Source organism: Lepisma saccharinum, chromosome 20 (assembly GCF_977018435.1).
Source record: "Lepisma saccharinum chromosome 20, izLepSacc3.1, whole genome shotgun sequence".
Lineage (NCBI taxonomy): Eukaryota > Metazoa > Arthropoda > Insecta > Zygentoma > Lepismatidae > Lepisma > Lepisma saccharinum.
This window is the reverse complement of record NC_139248.1, coordinates 11,122,367-11,138,865: the sequence shown is the minus strand read 5'-3', so window position 1 is coordinate 11,138,865 and position 16,499 is coordinate 11,122,367. Positions and strand designations below refer to the sequence as shown.

The window sequence follows — 16,499 nt, the reverse complement described above, 5'->3', positions numbered from 1 at the left end:
TAATTATGCTACCGTTTAGGAAATACTTAGATCAATTTTCCTTTCCTATTAATTGTAATAGAAGTACTGCCATTTGTTACTGAGCCTATACAGAGGTATGTGGCCTATGGGTGATCCCAACTTAAGACTTCAGTATCTTCAGTATGGGGTCTTATGTGCTTTTACTTTTAAGACCACCACCCCACAAAAAGTGTGTTTTTGTCAGAAAAGAAAGTCGTTAATATTTGAGGAGAAAAGAATGAATATGCACCAAGACTCTTACAATCCAGATCATCTTACAAAAACATTAGTTTATTAGGTTTTCCACAATAGGGGGGAGGGTTAAAAATAACAGCCTACTGGCAGTTGCTACTCACTGCAAACACATGTTGGGAACAGGAAAGAAGGAAGGGGGTGGGGAATATGTAATGGTTTATTGTATCTGCATGCATGTCCTTTCTTGTTTTGAGTGACTCTTGAAGCTCTGACAAGGCAATTAATGCCCCCCCTCTTTTTTGAATGAGAAGTTAGTAGTATTCGGAGTATGCAAATCTTAATGATTATTTTTCTAGTTCTCCTTAATTACTTTTAAAATTCATATTTCCTAGCACCATTGATTTGTCATGGAATTTTCGCTCTTGTAATGAACAGTAATGGTGTCTCAGTAACTTTTGTAGCTGATCCCTGTGGCAGAGTGGTTATCATATTGTGCTACGATGCCAGGGGTCCTGGGTTCGAATCTCGGTCTGGGAATGGATGTTTCTTGAGTGTCTATTCATCAATTTCATCATGTCATCACTCATCTCCATCTTCGCAAATTAGCCAAAAGTGGCACAAAAAGCGAAGTAAAATAAAGTAAATCAATTAATCAATCAATAACTTTTGTTTCAGTGTGTACTATAGCCATGGCCTCCCACAGGATTTTTTCTCAGGGGGTCAACAACAGTGCCTAAGTGGAGGAACCGTGGAGTGATGCTTTTCCCCAATTAAGAGAATTCTTACGAATCATCCCCAGCGCTAGGATAATTTGCATTGGTCTATAATCTGTTTTCTTTCACAGCACCCTTGTCTATGTTATCACACTGTAGCCATTTTAATTATGTTAAGTTTTTCCAGATATCCCAGGAGCATACTCAATCGCATGTATGTGGATATGCCTTCAGAGACCTAACAGATTTGATCTATTTTTTTAAATATCCTCCTCGCACCTGCATTGATAATCATGATTTTACCAAAATTTTAATGCTTTATATTAATTTTATATGGGGAAAGAACTATTTTGGGCTAGTGAGTTTGTTCTTATTGCCTCCAATTTTCTTCACACATTTCAATCCTATGCAGGGATTCATCCAGAATTTTCCATCTGGGGGGTGAGTTTGGGTGGTAATAGTACATTTAAGAGCCAAATGACCAAAAATTGGGCCTTTGTGAAAAATTTTAGGGGGATGTTGACGAATTTTGGGCAGGGGACAGAGTGTTAGGAGTGTGTGGATAAATTAATGATCTTATGCATCACATATTGTAAAATCATTCAACTTTGATGCAAGATGAAATTCTATTCAGTCAAAGGAAGACTGACTGCATTCATTGAACGTTATATTCAGTGTTTAGAAGTAACTTGTAATGCATTTAAAAGAAACAGTTGCTTTTTGAGAAATTGTAACTGTAACAAGTTACTTTATGATACTTAAATTAGCTTGAAAATATGTAACGTGGCAGAAGAGCTAAATTTGGCATTTCTGTTTCGAACTACGCATCTTCTCTGGCATACGATGCCAAGGTCGAAGGATTTTTGTGGAATGCCTAAGACAAGGAAGCTAGGCTTCATGCATGGACATCTATGAGTTTCTTGCAATTGTTCCATCAATGAATATTGAAGAGTCATATTTTGTACCAAAAACAAATATATAACACATTTATTCAGTGATCAAATGTGGAGAGGATGTATGGATGCTATCCCCTCCCTCAGTTAAGAAAATCTTCATAAACCTTCCACCAGCAAGGATAATTTGCATAAGCATCTCCCCCATCTACTGCCCTGCCTCCATGTTCACATACATTCAAGCACCCCTCCCCCCTTTCTCACTTGTCTTCAAAATCTACCAAGTTTCCTCTCAGCTAGGAATTTCCACCTTGACACTATTTATTTTATTACAATTAATTATAATTGATATAAATTGTGCAATTTGTTTGTTAGAAAATTTTCAGCTGAAAAAAACTAAAATTAACTTACAGTTAGTTTTTGAACCAAGTAACTGTGACTATTTTACTTTTACAAAACGAACTTTCTGAACATTGCTTTTTATTCAATTTAAGTTTTGGTAGAAAATTCAAATACTAGAAAGAATAAAGCAACAAAGAAAAATATTCTGTGCATAGAAATATAAAAGAAATACATGTTTCTTACCTGTAGTACTAGCTGCAGCTCCAATTTCACCTAAATATTTGTGGTGTGGTAAATCCATGTAATTTACACGATCTGGTTCTGAAAATTAATGTGAAGTATGTGTATTAGAAATATATTTTATACTCATTATCAGCAAATTATTATACAAATTATCCTGACTGACAATAATTTCAGACCTATTACCATTCAAGATAAGTATGTTGCTGATACATGTGTGATATGCATGCCACACCCTGGAAAGTGAATGCCAGTTGAAAATTATGTTTCAATATGTAATTTCATTTGAATCACTACTTTACACTATTTATTATAAGGGAGCAAATAATTGCAATTAAAACTGATACAGGTTCATTGCAAGAACATTGTAATTTTATGTTCAAGATGTGTTTTCAGGGGGCAGTTCTGTTTGGATTGCAAAAAATGTCTTGCTCGTCTGGAAAACATCTTGCAGACGATAATGTTTTTCAGTAAGATATCAAACTCTGGGTAAACAATGCCCTTACCGGTAGAAGGTATCTGTGAGCCAATGTTTTTTCGCCTGTCCAGGGACTCGAACTCGAATGTTGCTTTGAAGCCTTGTCCTGGAGCATCAGAGTTAGCGATGAACTCGATGTAGATATCCGGTCCTGTGGAGAGAATTTCGAGTCCAGAGCCTTCGTTGCAGAGAACGTTAATCACAGTCGAATTGCCGTCTCGTCCATCAAACACTTTAATTATGTCTGCTCGGTTTAAGCAACTGAAATGAAGAATAATTGTCAATTAATAACTCATAACATGAGCATAGGTATTCTATACATGAAGAATTGTTGATTGATTTGCTATATTTTACTTCGCTTTTTTGTGCCACTTTTCGCTAATTTGCGAAGATGGGGATGAGTGATGATATGATGAAATTGATGAATGGACACTCACAAATATTCATGACCGGGACTCCTGGCAAGGTAGCGCGACATGAAGAATTGTGAAAATATTATGCACCAATGATTTTGAGCTTCCATGAAAATCCTTTCCCCTTAGAATCCAGAGAAGACACATAGTTGGAAACATAATTGCAAATTTAGCTCTTCCCCCACGTTACAAACATTCAAGTCAACAATTTAAGTGTCAAAGTAATTGTAACACTTTCTGTTGCAAAAAAAAAAAAAAAACAACAACTTTGCTACAGTTACAGAGTAAAACTTTAGTTATACTTAAAAAGATAGGTACAATTTATTGCATTAATTGAATTACATTACATTAAACTAGATACAAGGTACGTGCTTATTTAAATTGTAATTGTAACTGTAATTGTGAAAAGTGGAAACATTACAAAACAAGCAGTTTTTGTTACGGACTTCCTGTAACGCAATTTGCCGGGACCTGTTGCATGAAGGGGCCGCCGAGCGGCCGACGCTTTCACGGTAAACGTCTGAAATAACCTCCCTGTATAATTGGAAAACAGTTCCATGAAAATCTCACCTCTAAGACTCGCATACCCCTACTATTATATAGAAGAATTCCTCAAAAGTAACTATTGTAACGCAGTTACAAATAACTAGTTACTTCCGAACACTGGTGAGATATTGGGGGAAAAAAAATCAGGCAATGAGTAAATTTCATTAATTTCTTTCGAAGCACGAGAGCTATAAAGTTGAAATCAAAGGAGAAAAAACAGAATTTAGAGGGAATTTCCTTTCATTCCCCATCAAACACAACCCTGATTATAATTTATATTATTATTATCGATTGATTTACTTTGACGTCGCTTATCTGCCACTTTCGGCTAATCGCGAAGTTGAGGATGAATGGTGATAAGATGAATATGAAGATGAAACATACATGAACACACAATACAACCCCCACAGAAAATTATACTGGCTGTGAGCTGCAGAAACACTATCTTTATCGCTGCTATATAGTAGACTAAACAGGGTTCGAAATGGAAATTTTCACGAAACTGAATGCTTTACTTCATGGGCGTTTCTAGGGAGGGGCAAGCAAGATATTTTTTCTAGGGGTGGTAGTCATTCCTAATTTTGCAATTTTTCCTGTCTTTGACGTTCTTTTAGGAATACTGGGTCCTAAAGGGGAGGGGGGATTATGACCCACACCAACCCCCGTTGGGCACGCTACTCATTGCTACCCCAAGTGTCGACGTCACCGCACGTCACTGAATATTATTTATTTACGATTTCCGCCTGTTTACATGTCATATAACATTTGAAATGTTCTTCAGGTGAAAGCAACGTTCTGAACGAATAAGAGAGGACTATTCACTCAGAAAACTAAATATTATACTCTTACAATGCACTTTGTTAAATGTTGTAAATGGGCTACACTTGACTAATCCTGTGACGTCACGGAAGCTGGTGTGAGGCCCGTACACGTGAATGGTAGTCAGCTAGCCCAAAAGGGGAAAATATGAAATTGTACATATGCTTAATAATTTGTATAATAATTCTTATTGAAAATTATTTATTCTTTCACTGGCAAACTTTACGGTTGGCTTAATCATGTCAAAGAAAGGACAACAGGAAAGTACTGAAAAGGGGAAATTCCAAGGCTCCGAACTTGTCTCCAGTCCATTTGGAGTCTTGAGGACAAAGTAACGAATAACTTTCAAAGTAAAGCAACCAGTAACTTTTTGGATAAAGTAACTTTCAGTGTAGCTTATGGACAACTGACTGCTTTCGATTGTCAAAAACTAAATTCACATCACGCAATAAGAGCTAGCTCTTTCAGAAGAACAACATAGCCTATTATTTGGAAATGAAAAACCATCCCACTTTAAGACAAAATTGATCGTAAAATAACAAGCGAGGGCTTTATGAAGCAAAGAGAAAGAACTTGAGTGAAAGTAATGCGAATTCCGATATCCTTGAGATGGCGAAAGGGAAGGAGGTGGGTGGATAGAACAATAGAACACTAGAAATTACGAATGCTCTATGAATGAAAGAAGAACCAGCTTTGACAATTCGCGTGACCTTTCAATTCTGTTACTTTCGTTTCCTCGTTCTGCAGGAGAAGGAACGCAAATAACACTGAGAGAAGATCAAAACGTTCATATTTAAGTTAAATAATTTTTCAAGTTTCTTCCTTCCTACCATTTTTCGTTCTCAGATCTATTATTTACAGTAAAACCTCGTTAATCCGGACTAATGGGGGGATAAGTTGACCGGTTTAACGAAAGTCCGGATTAACTGAAATAACACAATGAACAGTACAAAATGCATTAAAACTCCGTTTATAGCAACAAAACACGTTTATTATGGTGCATATAAAGGGCGATAGGCCTAAATACACTAAAGTACAGTACAAAGTCAATTTTTTCCCCCTTTTGCCTGTCCGGATTAAGCGAAGTCCGGCTTATCGGGGTCCGGATTAACGAAGTTTTACTGTATTATGGAAAGCACCAGTGGCCACCCACGTATCTGGGAAATATATTTTGGGAGCGATGGAGTATCCTTACAAGCAGTGGCGTGCCCAAGGGGGGCGTTATATAACTCCCCTTTGGCTTAGTATTCTTAAAAAAAATAGAACGTCAAAGGTAGGAAAGATGGCAAAATGAGTACTGACTACTGAAAAAAAGGTATATAGTATATGTAACCATGTAACTCCTTCCCCTTTTCGAAAATCCTGTGCACGTACAGTTCGTCGTGTCGCCTCGGTGCGAAGGATTGCATTTAATTCTAAAGGTTAGTTTCATAGGTGGATCTAGACTCTTTTCTTCTGAGAGGGATACAGATTATGCTCTAAGCGTAGGCTATGATACATATTGTAACCAGTGATGTGCCATACACTATTAAGTTTACGTCTACATGCGTTGTATACACGTAATCTACGTGTAGATTACATTGGTTGTAGTTTACATAGACTACGTAGACAATCTAAAGTACATTAGAAATAATTATGAAGGCTTTCATGAAAGGAAAGTGACATTTTCAACTATATTTGTTCCTAACGAACTGACAATAATCTTATTTACAAAAACATTTCTCTCTTCTCTTCTACCAACTTCAAAAGAAAATAAATTGTATGCAAGAAAGAACAACAGATGGCAGTCGTGAGGTGAAAGTAGTCCTTTTCCCACAAAACACTAAAATATTTCTTACGTTAGGCTTATTTCTTACGTTAGGCTTTTTTCCTAGGTGAGAAATTGTTTGAAATTGAAAGGAAGAGTATGAAAGGTTTTCTCACATATTAGCAATTGATACGCAGTATAATTTTGTTTTATTTCTACGGCGCCCTTAGCTAAGTTTTCACCTTTCGTCATGTTGTTTACATAGATTACGGTATCTGCGTGTATAAAATAGTCTACGTGTAGAATGTAGACTATCGTTGTTTACACGTAGACGCACATCACTGATTGTAACACTGGAAATATAATGAGCAAGTTTTCTAACATATTAACACAGACACAAATATATATGTACACACTGGCGTACGCAGAAGGTGTCTGATGGAGATTCAGCCCTCTCCGTAGTTTGGAAAAATCAACATTTTCAAATAAAAGCGCTAAAAAACTCTGAAGAACCAGAGTGATAAATGCAAACCTATAAAATAACCCCCAGTTGCCATCTTTGAGAGTGGACAGTTCTCAATACACAAAATATATTATTGCGTATGCCGCGCACTTTGAAAACAACCAGGAGCGCTATTATTACAATAATAATAAAAATTCTCCCTTCCATGCATCATGATATTAATGCACACCATCCATTCTATTTTCAAATCACGGAGATTTAGATTTGCATGATGTATATAGCAAAAATACCCAGCCGTATCTGATACACACTGGGTAAGTGCATTTCTTGAGGAAAATTCAGTCATACTTGGTTCCCTGTATTGTCACCATTGTGCAACTATCAGATACGGCTAGATATTTTTACTAAAAACTTCATGCAAATCTCCATGAAATTCTCGTGCATTTTTGCCATGCGACACCTGGATTTTGATCCAAAATCCCTCTTTCCTTGGTAAACATGTTTTAGGGCAGTGAACAAAATGGTGTTCATTTGAACCTCGTACATACACAACAGCACTCGCTGCACCGACCACTATTGGTACTCCACACATCGACATGAACCCCAACTGACAATGCTCACAGTCTGATAGCATATGCACGGTGTTACCACTTCTTCCTGGCAGTGTTGCCACTTTTAAATTTACAACCCACGTATAATCACTCAATCTTGGGATTAGCCACAAGTGGAATAAAATGCGAAGTAAATTAAACCAAATCAATAAACAATAAACATACTCACGTGAGTGTGCATAACAAAAATTGCGTCAAGGGTTTGTTTTATGGCCAATTTGTATAATCGGGACTAGACCTTGAAAGTAAAAACTTCCACCAGAAAAGCCCAGGACCTTTTCATTATAAGGTGATAACAATAGTAGATAATAAAAGGAGTTCTAAGTTATTTGTATTGTGACACACAAGCTGCCAAGTCGTATCTCTATTACTCCCTATTCATATTTCAATGCAGTGATTTTTGAGAGAGTTGTTTCATGAAATAAGTGAAGATAGAGAGCTGGTCCGGTACATGGGAATTTGTTTGAGTTAGCTTTTAAGTACACTTTACGTACAGAAAGGCTAATCGGGAATATCTAAAAGTGCAAGTGTACCTTACTTTCCGAACCTCCCCATCACACAAAAAATATTACAGTAAACGATTGCGACTTTAATTGACTTTATATATCTTTTCAAGAGTCTAATGCTCACTGAAGTTTTTCTCCTTCTGCTTTATTCATCAGCGCGAAAGAAAGAGCAAAACAAAATCCATATTTCCACAACTCTTAAATCCCCCATCGGAAAAAAAGAGTAGAAACGGAAAACATTCCCTTGTCTTCTCTCTTGAGGATCGTTCCTAGACTGTTCCAAGCGGAGGGAATTCTGGGAGTTAACAGGTCTTTACGTCATTACGGAAGCAATAGTTCATCCCATTATGCCCACGTTGAGGTGAGTCTGGATTCATGGCGAAGTGCTGGATAACCGGTTTCAATTGAGGCAGAGACGAAAAGATTCCGGGAAGAAGGAATAAAAGGGACTAGTCCTCACGATAACGATTAAGGATATGAAGAGAAGAGCAGGTAGAAAGGAAAAGGAACACTTTCAAAGTCACTTTGGAAAGGTGAAGAAGGAAAGAATCAACGTTTTCCTGCATAAAATGATCCTAAATGTGGTCCAACAGTTCAAAAGGTCTGATGTTATTACAGGTTCTTGCAAACTGAGAAAGGGATTAGAATTTTCGATGAGGAAGAACACGTTTGAAATTTTTCGAATGTTTGTGGCGATGACAGGTTTAGAGCACATGAAGGGAAATTCAGGTTCGGGGTGAGAGAACATAGGTTAAAAAAGAATGCAATTTTACTGCGAAATTGCTGTCAATTCCGTACGCTATCTAGCGTCGTTCGTGCGAACTATTTGGCTGCAGCACTCCAGTCTCCATAGCCTATATACAGTGGCGTGCCCAAGGGGGGGGGGTTGGTGGGGGTTATAACCCCCTTTTGGCTCAGTAATCCTAAAAAAAATAACATGAAAGGTAGGAAAAGATGGCAACATTAGGGCTGACTACCAGAAAAAGTGTACATAACCCCTCCCTTTCGAAAATCCTGGGCACGTCACTTCACGTGACCAAATATTACTTTTCAATATTTTACCGTACGAGGCACTGCTTTACTTTCCTCGCAAAATCTGATGCAATGGGAGATAAAACGTCTCCTTGGTCACTCTACTTACATATGAGGACATTAAAATAAGTGCAATTGTATATCCACCTGTGTCAACATCGGCAATTCCTTTACCATTTGTTCGAAACACACTATTATCTTCACCCACAGATAGTGATCAATTAATCAAAATCACTGTGTATTGACCTCAAGGTGTAGAAAAAAAAATTAAGTGGTCTCATTCTTTTCATAATTCCAGGCAAACAGAAGCACAAATGTGTGATGTGCTCATGACGCACACACAGACTATATTCTATTGACCCTGGCATAGCGGCCGTTTTGAAACGATGAAGTATGTGCTAGCATATTTTCTCAGAGCAAGTGTGGAATCGGACGAAAACACACTTATTTTCGCAGAAGGGAATTTGTGCTCCGTTGGTGAAGAGCTGAATTGCTTGGTTGCTAAGACTAATACAATTAAGGAGCTGGTTCGATTCTGAAGCAAAGGTGACGTGAGGACTCTTGAGTAGGAAAACTATTTATGATCACCCTGTATCTTTGAGCATTAGTGTATTAAGGAACTCGTTAATTGTGAATTATGGAAAATACGAGGTGACAATGCAGAATATCATGTTGAGTTTTGCGGTATCATTGTTGCAGACGGAGTTCTACCTCCAAGTAAAAGAAAAGACCGCTTCCCCGAAAACGAAAACAGAGCAGCTCTCTTCCCATCCGCTACATTCACATCTCGAACATCGGGAAGGAGGAAAAAAAAATAATTCGAATCCTCATCTATATTTCTGCGATACGAGAAAGCTTTTCCTGCAGGCGGTAGATCTACTCTCGACCAATCAGCACACTTGCTCCGTCCTCAACGAAAAAAAAAAACTCTTCCCACTTCCTAGGGCCGAACGAGGGGCGGAAGAGGACTCAAGAAATTTTCAACTCCCAAGAGATGGAGCTTTCTGGAGTGGAAAGGGATTAAAGTGTTGGGAGTCTATTAAGAAACCCGCCAGATGGCTCTCTCATTAGGCTGCAGTAAAAATAAAAAAAATGGAAGGAAAGGGTGAAGAAATTCTACTTTGTAATCACACCGTTGTGGAGAAGGACACCCTCCCTTCCTCCCCTCTTCCACCCCAACTCTTTTTCTCCTCCGCACTTCTCTCTCTTGAGGAGAAAACTGAAGTGACAATGGACCCAGATCTCTGACATTGCCGTTCGCCATTATCTTCCTTCAGCGAAGAAACTGTTAGCACTTTTGCTTCGGAAGCTATTTTCAGAAGCACTACCGTCTAATATAACATTCCTCTAACCTTTCCAAGAGATCTTATATGTAAGTAGTCGCCAGCAATATATTACACTAGACAACCTTACTCTGCACATTTTAATAGAAACAGTTCAATATTTTCTTGTTGAAAGCTCTTTCAAGATTTTGAATCAAGGCTCGGTATCTCAAAAAGCTGAATTTTAAAATAAATGATCAAATTTCGATTCAGCCCTCTACCGTATTATCTAGAGTACTGCATGGGACCACTTTCTCTCGCTCGTATTGTTCGAGTTTCCGACCCTCGAGCGTTTACGATGTAATATTTTAATGTGGCTATAATACAATGTAAAATATCCGCTTTGGTAGTTTCAGCCCACAATCATCTATTTTCATATATCACTGTGTATTGGTATGATACCGGGTGGCCAGAATTAAAGTTACCCAACTCAGAGCCCTCTGTAGCCCGTTTGAGGCATCGTAGAACTCTGAAATTTGGTGAATCCACTATGCATACCATGGGGAAGAGGATGGCGATAAAAAGTTCAATTTTCCTCCACCAGGTTGAAATGTGGCGCTGTAATAATGTACAACTTCACCAGCAATGCAAGTTCTTTCTTATTTAATGGCACTGTGATCACTTCCGAACTTTTGTTCAGCACTCACGTTAAGTGATTTAGCTGAGTTGTTAATTAGAAAGATATTTGTTAGTGGCTGGAAGTTGCGAGAAAATAATCTCTCGTTTATTGCACGATTGCAAGGTAAAGGCAAATCCATAACCAATTGGAGCAGTTTACGTCATTATTACACCCATCATGGAAGTGCAGCGCCACATTTCAACCTGGTAGCGGAAAATTGAACTATTTTTATCGCCATCCTCTTCCCCATGGTATGCATAGTGGATTCACCAAATTTCAGAGGACTCAGAGTTGGGTAACTTTCTGGCCACCTGGTAGATTAAACTAAGTTTCATTTTTACATGTACATGATGTCTATGTTCACTTAAGTTTCAAATTCACTGCGTTCTTCACTTCACGACCGATATTCGAGGGTCCACTACCACAGACAAATTACGGTTATACGCGTACTACTAGGCTTCGAGTGTATAGCACTGGTTTTGCCTGTTCGAGCGTTATTCGCTCAATCCAAGAAGCTCTCAATTCCGTACGCTATCTAGCGTCGTCCATGCGAACTATTGAACGGTCGAGCTACATCCTCTGCCTGCAGCACTCTAGTGGCGTCGCTAGGCCCTTTTAGGGGGGGCTTCAGCCCCCTCCAATCCCTCGACACAGTATTTCGAGAAAACATATTTGAACAATTGTTAATGCAGGAACATACCTCTAGATACATATTCTGGGAAATAATCGTTTCGTTGCGACAGTTTTTTTAAACCACGATCTTACATCTGACACGTCATGTCTTTAGCTGGTAACAGTGCAAACGATCGTCATTTGTTCTATTTTCACAACGTTTGCTACGCGAGGAAACTGTAGTGGTGCGTTTTGTGTTACGGAGTTTGTGATATTGTGCGTTTGTTATCAAAGATTTTTGTGACATTTACCGTACTGTTGTTCGTACAACAATGGACAAATTTATTATTCGAAGTAAATGTTCGTGCAGAACTAAAAAATCTAAGTAGAACTAGATGGGCTTGCCAAATAAGGTCTCTACTTGCGGTGAGAAAAACTTCTGATGCTCTTTTGAAATATCTGAGGAAACCATCAGATTCAGCAGATAAATGTACAGCCCTTATGAATTTTTGAGAAAATTCTCAACCATGACGTCTCTGTTTATTTTCATTGAGCTTCTGTCCATAACAGAAATTCTCAATAACAAGTTGCAGTCACCAAGCCTTGATATTGCGGAGGAAATTGCAGGTGCTAATGCAGTGCTTGACACTTTACGCGGTATGCGAAATGAAGAATATTTTAACTCTGTATACAAAAAGGCAGAGTCATTAGCGAAACAGAAAGTAACTCTCAATGAAACAAGTGTTGAATGTTATTCAAAAGTTCACAAACGTGTTCACACATTATTACCATCATCACTGAAAGACCACGTTGTAAATGAAACCCTGGGGCACAAAACTGATAGAGGTAAAGGTGGTATTATGAGCCATTCATATATTATGAGCCCCCTCAATATCTGTTCATGGAGTGGCCTCAGCCTGGTGGCGATGATTTGAACTGCTAATTTAGTAACGCCTTTTGCCGCCAGAGAGTTCTCGTTCAGTTGCAGCTGATAGTTTATGAGTGAACGTGTTATTTTTGTTTTCTCGATCTGAAAAACTTTAAAAGGTAAGTGTTTTGCTTTTAATTGCAGTACTTATTCATTTAAATTCATCCCAGTGCATTATTGCATTGGATAAAGCATGTTTAAAAGATTATTTTTGTGTAGATACTATGTAATTTTGCAATTAACAAAGATTCGTTATGCATGTTCCAATTCCAATATGGCGAGGGTTGTAAAATGAGCCCCCATCGTGCTTGGTATATGAGCCCCCAAACTTTAAGGGGCTCATATTATATACACTACAGGAGTGGTTTCAACTTTGTCTTTTCAGATGTCACGAAAAGTGCTAGGTCCAAAAAACAAGACCAAAAGAAAAAAAACTGGAATACTGAAGATATGGTTAAGGCGATCAAGACTGTAAGAAACAAAGATATGGGATTGAAAAAGGCATCAAAAATGTTTCACGTTCTAAGACCTACTCTTCAAACACAAACTAAAAAAAAAGCATGCAGTGAAACCGAAGCTTCATCAAGATTCAGACGAGGAATCCTGTGAATCAGATATCGATTCTGGGGAAAATGTCTTAGAAACACCAATCGGAGTAGAAAGTTCCAGTGATGAAGAAGCAGTTTGTCTGTTCTGCGAGGGTCTATTTTCGGCAGATGACCGAGGAGAACTGTAGGTGCAATGTCTCATCTGTGAAATGTGGGCACACAACGACTGCGCTGGATGCGAGAAGGATATTTACATTTGCGACTTTTGTAAATATACATTACAAAGAAACGAAATAAAACTTTTCAAATGGTTTCTTAATGACCCTTCCAATTCATTTTTAATTACCCTTACAATTGGTTTTGTAATGATTTTTTCAATGATCTTGTTATGAATTCTTTTATGGTATTTCACATCATAATATATTTTTAAAGGTTTTGTAATGAATAAAATGTTGTTTGTATGATTTAATTTGTCATACACTTTTCTAAACCAGTTATTCTATTATTTTTTTCCTAGGGGCTCAAAATACCAGCACAAAACTTTTTTTTACACAAATTGACTTGTTTTGTATTTTATTTTTTTTCATATCCTTAAAGTTGCTCAAATTGGTTTATATTTTAAAAATAGTTGTATGAAATGTTGTAGTTAAAGTTATCATAAGAATCTGAACAAAAAAGTTAAAAATCAAATTTTAAAAAATACAAAACAAAATGGGGGCTCATAATACCACCTTTACCTCTACCGATAAACCTGCATTCTGCGGACTTTTTTTACACTATCATTGATCGAATGATAAATGAGCTGGAAAGTCGTTTCAAAGATAAAGCAACTTCTAGTGTTCTGGTTGGAATTCAGCATATGTCTGTCACCTTCTTTACTTACAACAAATTTTGACTTGTTTTTGAACCCTCAATTCTTGAGTGGTTTTTGTGACTATCTTCAATTACAAGTGCCGATCGCTGAAATCATGGTTGCAAAAAATTACCTAAAGAACTTGACATACACCATCACATCCATAGTACATTTAATGAACGCCATTCCAAAATACTTGTTTCCGAACTTATGCAGAATGTTGCAAATTGCAGTGACAATTCCTGTGACATCAGCATCGTGTGAGAGGAGTTTTAGCTGTTTGAAGAGAATCAAGACTTTTTTGCGTAATAGTATGGGCCAAGACAGACTTTCCTCACTTGCAATACTGGCCATAGAAAAGGAAGTGTGTCATGAATTGTGTGTGGATTGTGCTATTGATAATTTTGCAAGAAATTCGAACCGCAGAGTATAGCTGATACATAAAGGCATACGAGTAGTTCACCAGCATTAGAAAAACAGGACAAGAATATCAATCTGTTTTCATAAAAATTAATGCAGTAAGTCTATGTTAGTTCTAATTCCTTATGATTGTTATATATTATTGTCTTATTAATCACTTTGCTATTTTCAAACATTAAAAATATTTACAATAGTAGTAAGTCATGTATCTGGTTGCAGCCCCCCAAAGCAGATGGCCTAGCGACACCACTGCACACACAACACAACCCAAAATATGTCAATTGCCGCAAATATGTTGACTCTAGTAATGAGTTTCAGATCCTGAGACTGTCATATTCTCAAACTGTCATGTTCAAAGTTAATATTATTTATGTTATTGATGTTGTTTTTAACTTATGCATGTTTGTTTTATAGATATTGTTATAATCATCTTATCACGCTGTATAAAATACAAGAAATGAAATTGATGTAACCATAGCAACGAGAAATAATAAGTACTAAAAAATGGTGATGGAAGTTGTGAGATTTTCTGCGCCTGTATTGTATTTATTTTAAATATAACGGTTATCGTTAATTACGCAATTTTATTTGCATTGATAATTGTTCTGCAAGTTTAAGCGCAGCGACGGTTATCAAGAGTGGCGACCCAGAAGCCAGGATTGTTCAAAAAAAGTGTGCAATCTTCTGATAGTGGTAAGAATGTCTGTTGTAATGGAACAGAATTTTTGTCATATGCTGAATTAAGACTTATGTCACAATCTTCATTGTGCTTGTATAACGTAACTTCTTAAGTGAATCGTCATATGTGTAAAGATCACAATGGCTGATAAGTTAAAACAAAGTAAATCTAAATCGTCGCGTAAAGAAACAAACATTCAGGCTAATACAATGACTACTTACTTTGATGCTGGTAATCCCGTAGTCGCTTCCAGTAATGCGAATACTACAGAACATGATGTTTGTTCTACAAAACCCGACAAATTATCTTGTTGTAATGATCCTGACAATGATTTGAGATATGTTCAGTGTACACAGTGCTCGTCATGGCATCACATATCTTGTCTCAAACTTACAGTCACTCACTGGACAATTTATTCGACTACACTAGAAAATTATTATTGTAAAGATTGCAGACCAGATTATGATCCTTTTAGTTTGCCAGCTTATCTAGAAACTCTTAACCCGAATTTTGGTGATTTGTTAAGTACTGTTAAGAGTATTCAATTGCTTATGGTCGCTTCTAATGAAGACCTCAAGACGAAACTAGAACAGTCTAATGCTGAAATGAAATCGCAGTTAGAACAGTCTAATGCTGAAATGAAATCGCAGTTAGAACAGTCTAATGCTGAAATGAAATCTCAGTTAGAAAATTCTATGAAATCACAGTTAGAACAGTCTAATGCTGAAATGAAATCTCAGTTAGAAAATTCTATGAAATCTCAGTTAGAACAGTCTAATGCTGAAATGAAATTGCAGTTAGAACAGTCTAACGAAGAACTAAAAACCCGAATGGATCTTGCTAACCAAGATATGAAATTACAGTTACAGCAATCTAATCAAGAATTTGCAGAGTTTAATGAGAATATTAAGTCTCAGTTTGAACAATTGGAATTGGATATTTATAGTAACCTAACTTCAAAATTTGAATCGGTTCATCAAGAAATTAATACTGTTAATCAAAGATTAGACAACTTGACTTCCGATGTTAAAACACAACTTGATTCAATAGCTTCTGAATGTGTCAAGAAAAATGAACATTTGGGAAGTATTTTAAATAGCAATATTTCTCAAATCCGAACAGAACAAGACGTTCAAGGACAACAAATTTTAATAAATAAAGATTTGATTAGTGAATACGATAAATCTATTACAGTATGTTCATCCAAAATAACTGATATTAATAATAGATTATCATCGTTGGAAGTTGCTGGTAAGGAAAATGTACATTTTGGAACGTATCTTATTGATTGTAATAATAGGTTTCAACATATAGAATCTCGTATTGATGTTTTGCAAACTAATTATGCAAATTTTCAACGCAACACAAAAGGAAATTTGAAACCTCCCCTTGCACAAAATAGTTCTCAAACTAAGACATCACGTGAAAGGGCTAGAAATGCAGTTGACTCGGGGGTGACTAATTCATCTACTTATTCATCTGATGAATCTTTAACAACCCATGTGAAAACAACGTTCGAT

The 16,499-nt window shown here is 37.0% G+C and overlaps 1 protein-coding gene across 1 annotated transcript in view; it reads right to left on the bottom strand.

Moving 5' to 3' along the window:
- Window positions 1–16,499, bottom strand: part of LOC146003812 (suppressor of lurcher protein 1-like) — a 475,712-nt gene that overhangs the window by 15,697 nt on the left and 443,516 nt on the right. Inside the window, exons 9-10 of the mRNA XM_083142232.1 lie at window positions 2,890–3,122; window positions 2,387–2,464 (exon numbers count right to left, since the gene is read on the bottom strand). Coding sequence (XP_082998358.1) covers window positions 2,387–2,464; window positions 2,890–3,122 — 311 coding nt within the window. The remainder of the gene's footprint in view (window positions 1–2,386; window positions 2,465–2,889; window positions 3,123–16,499) is intronic.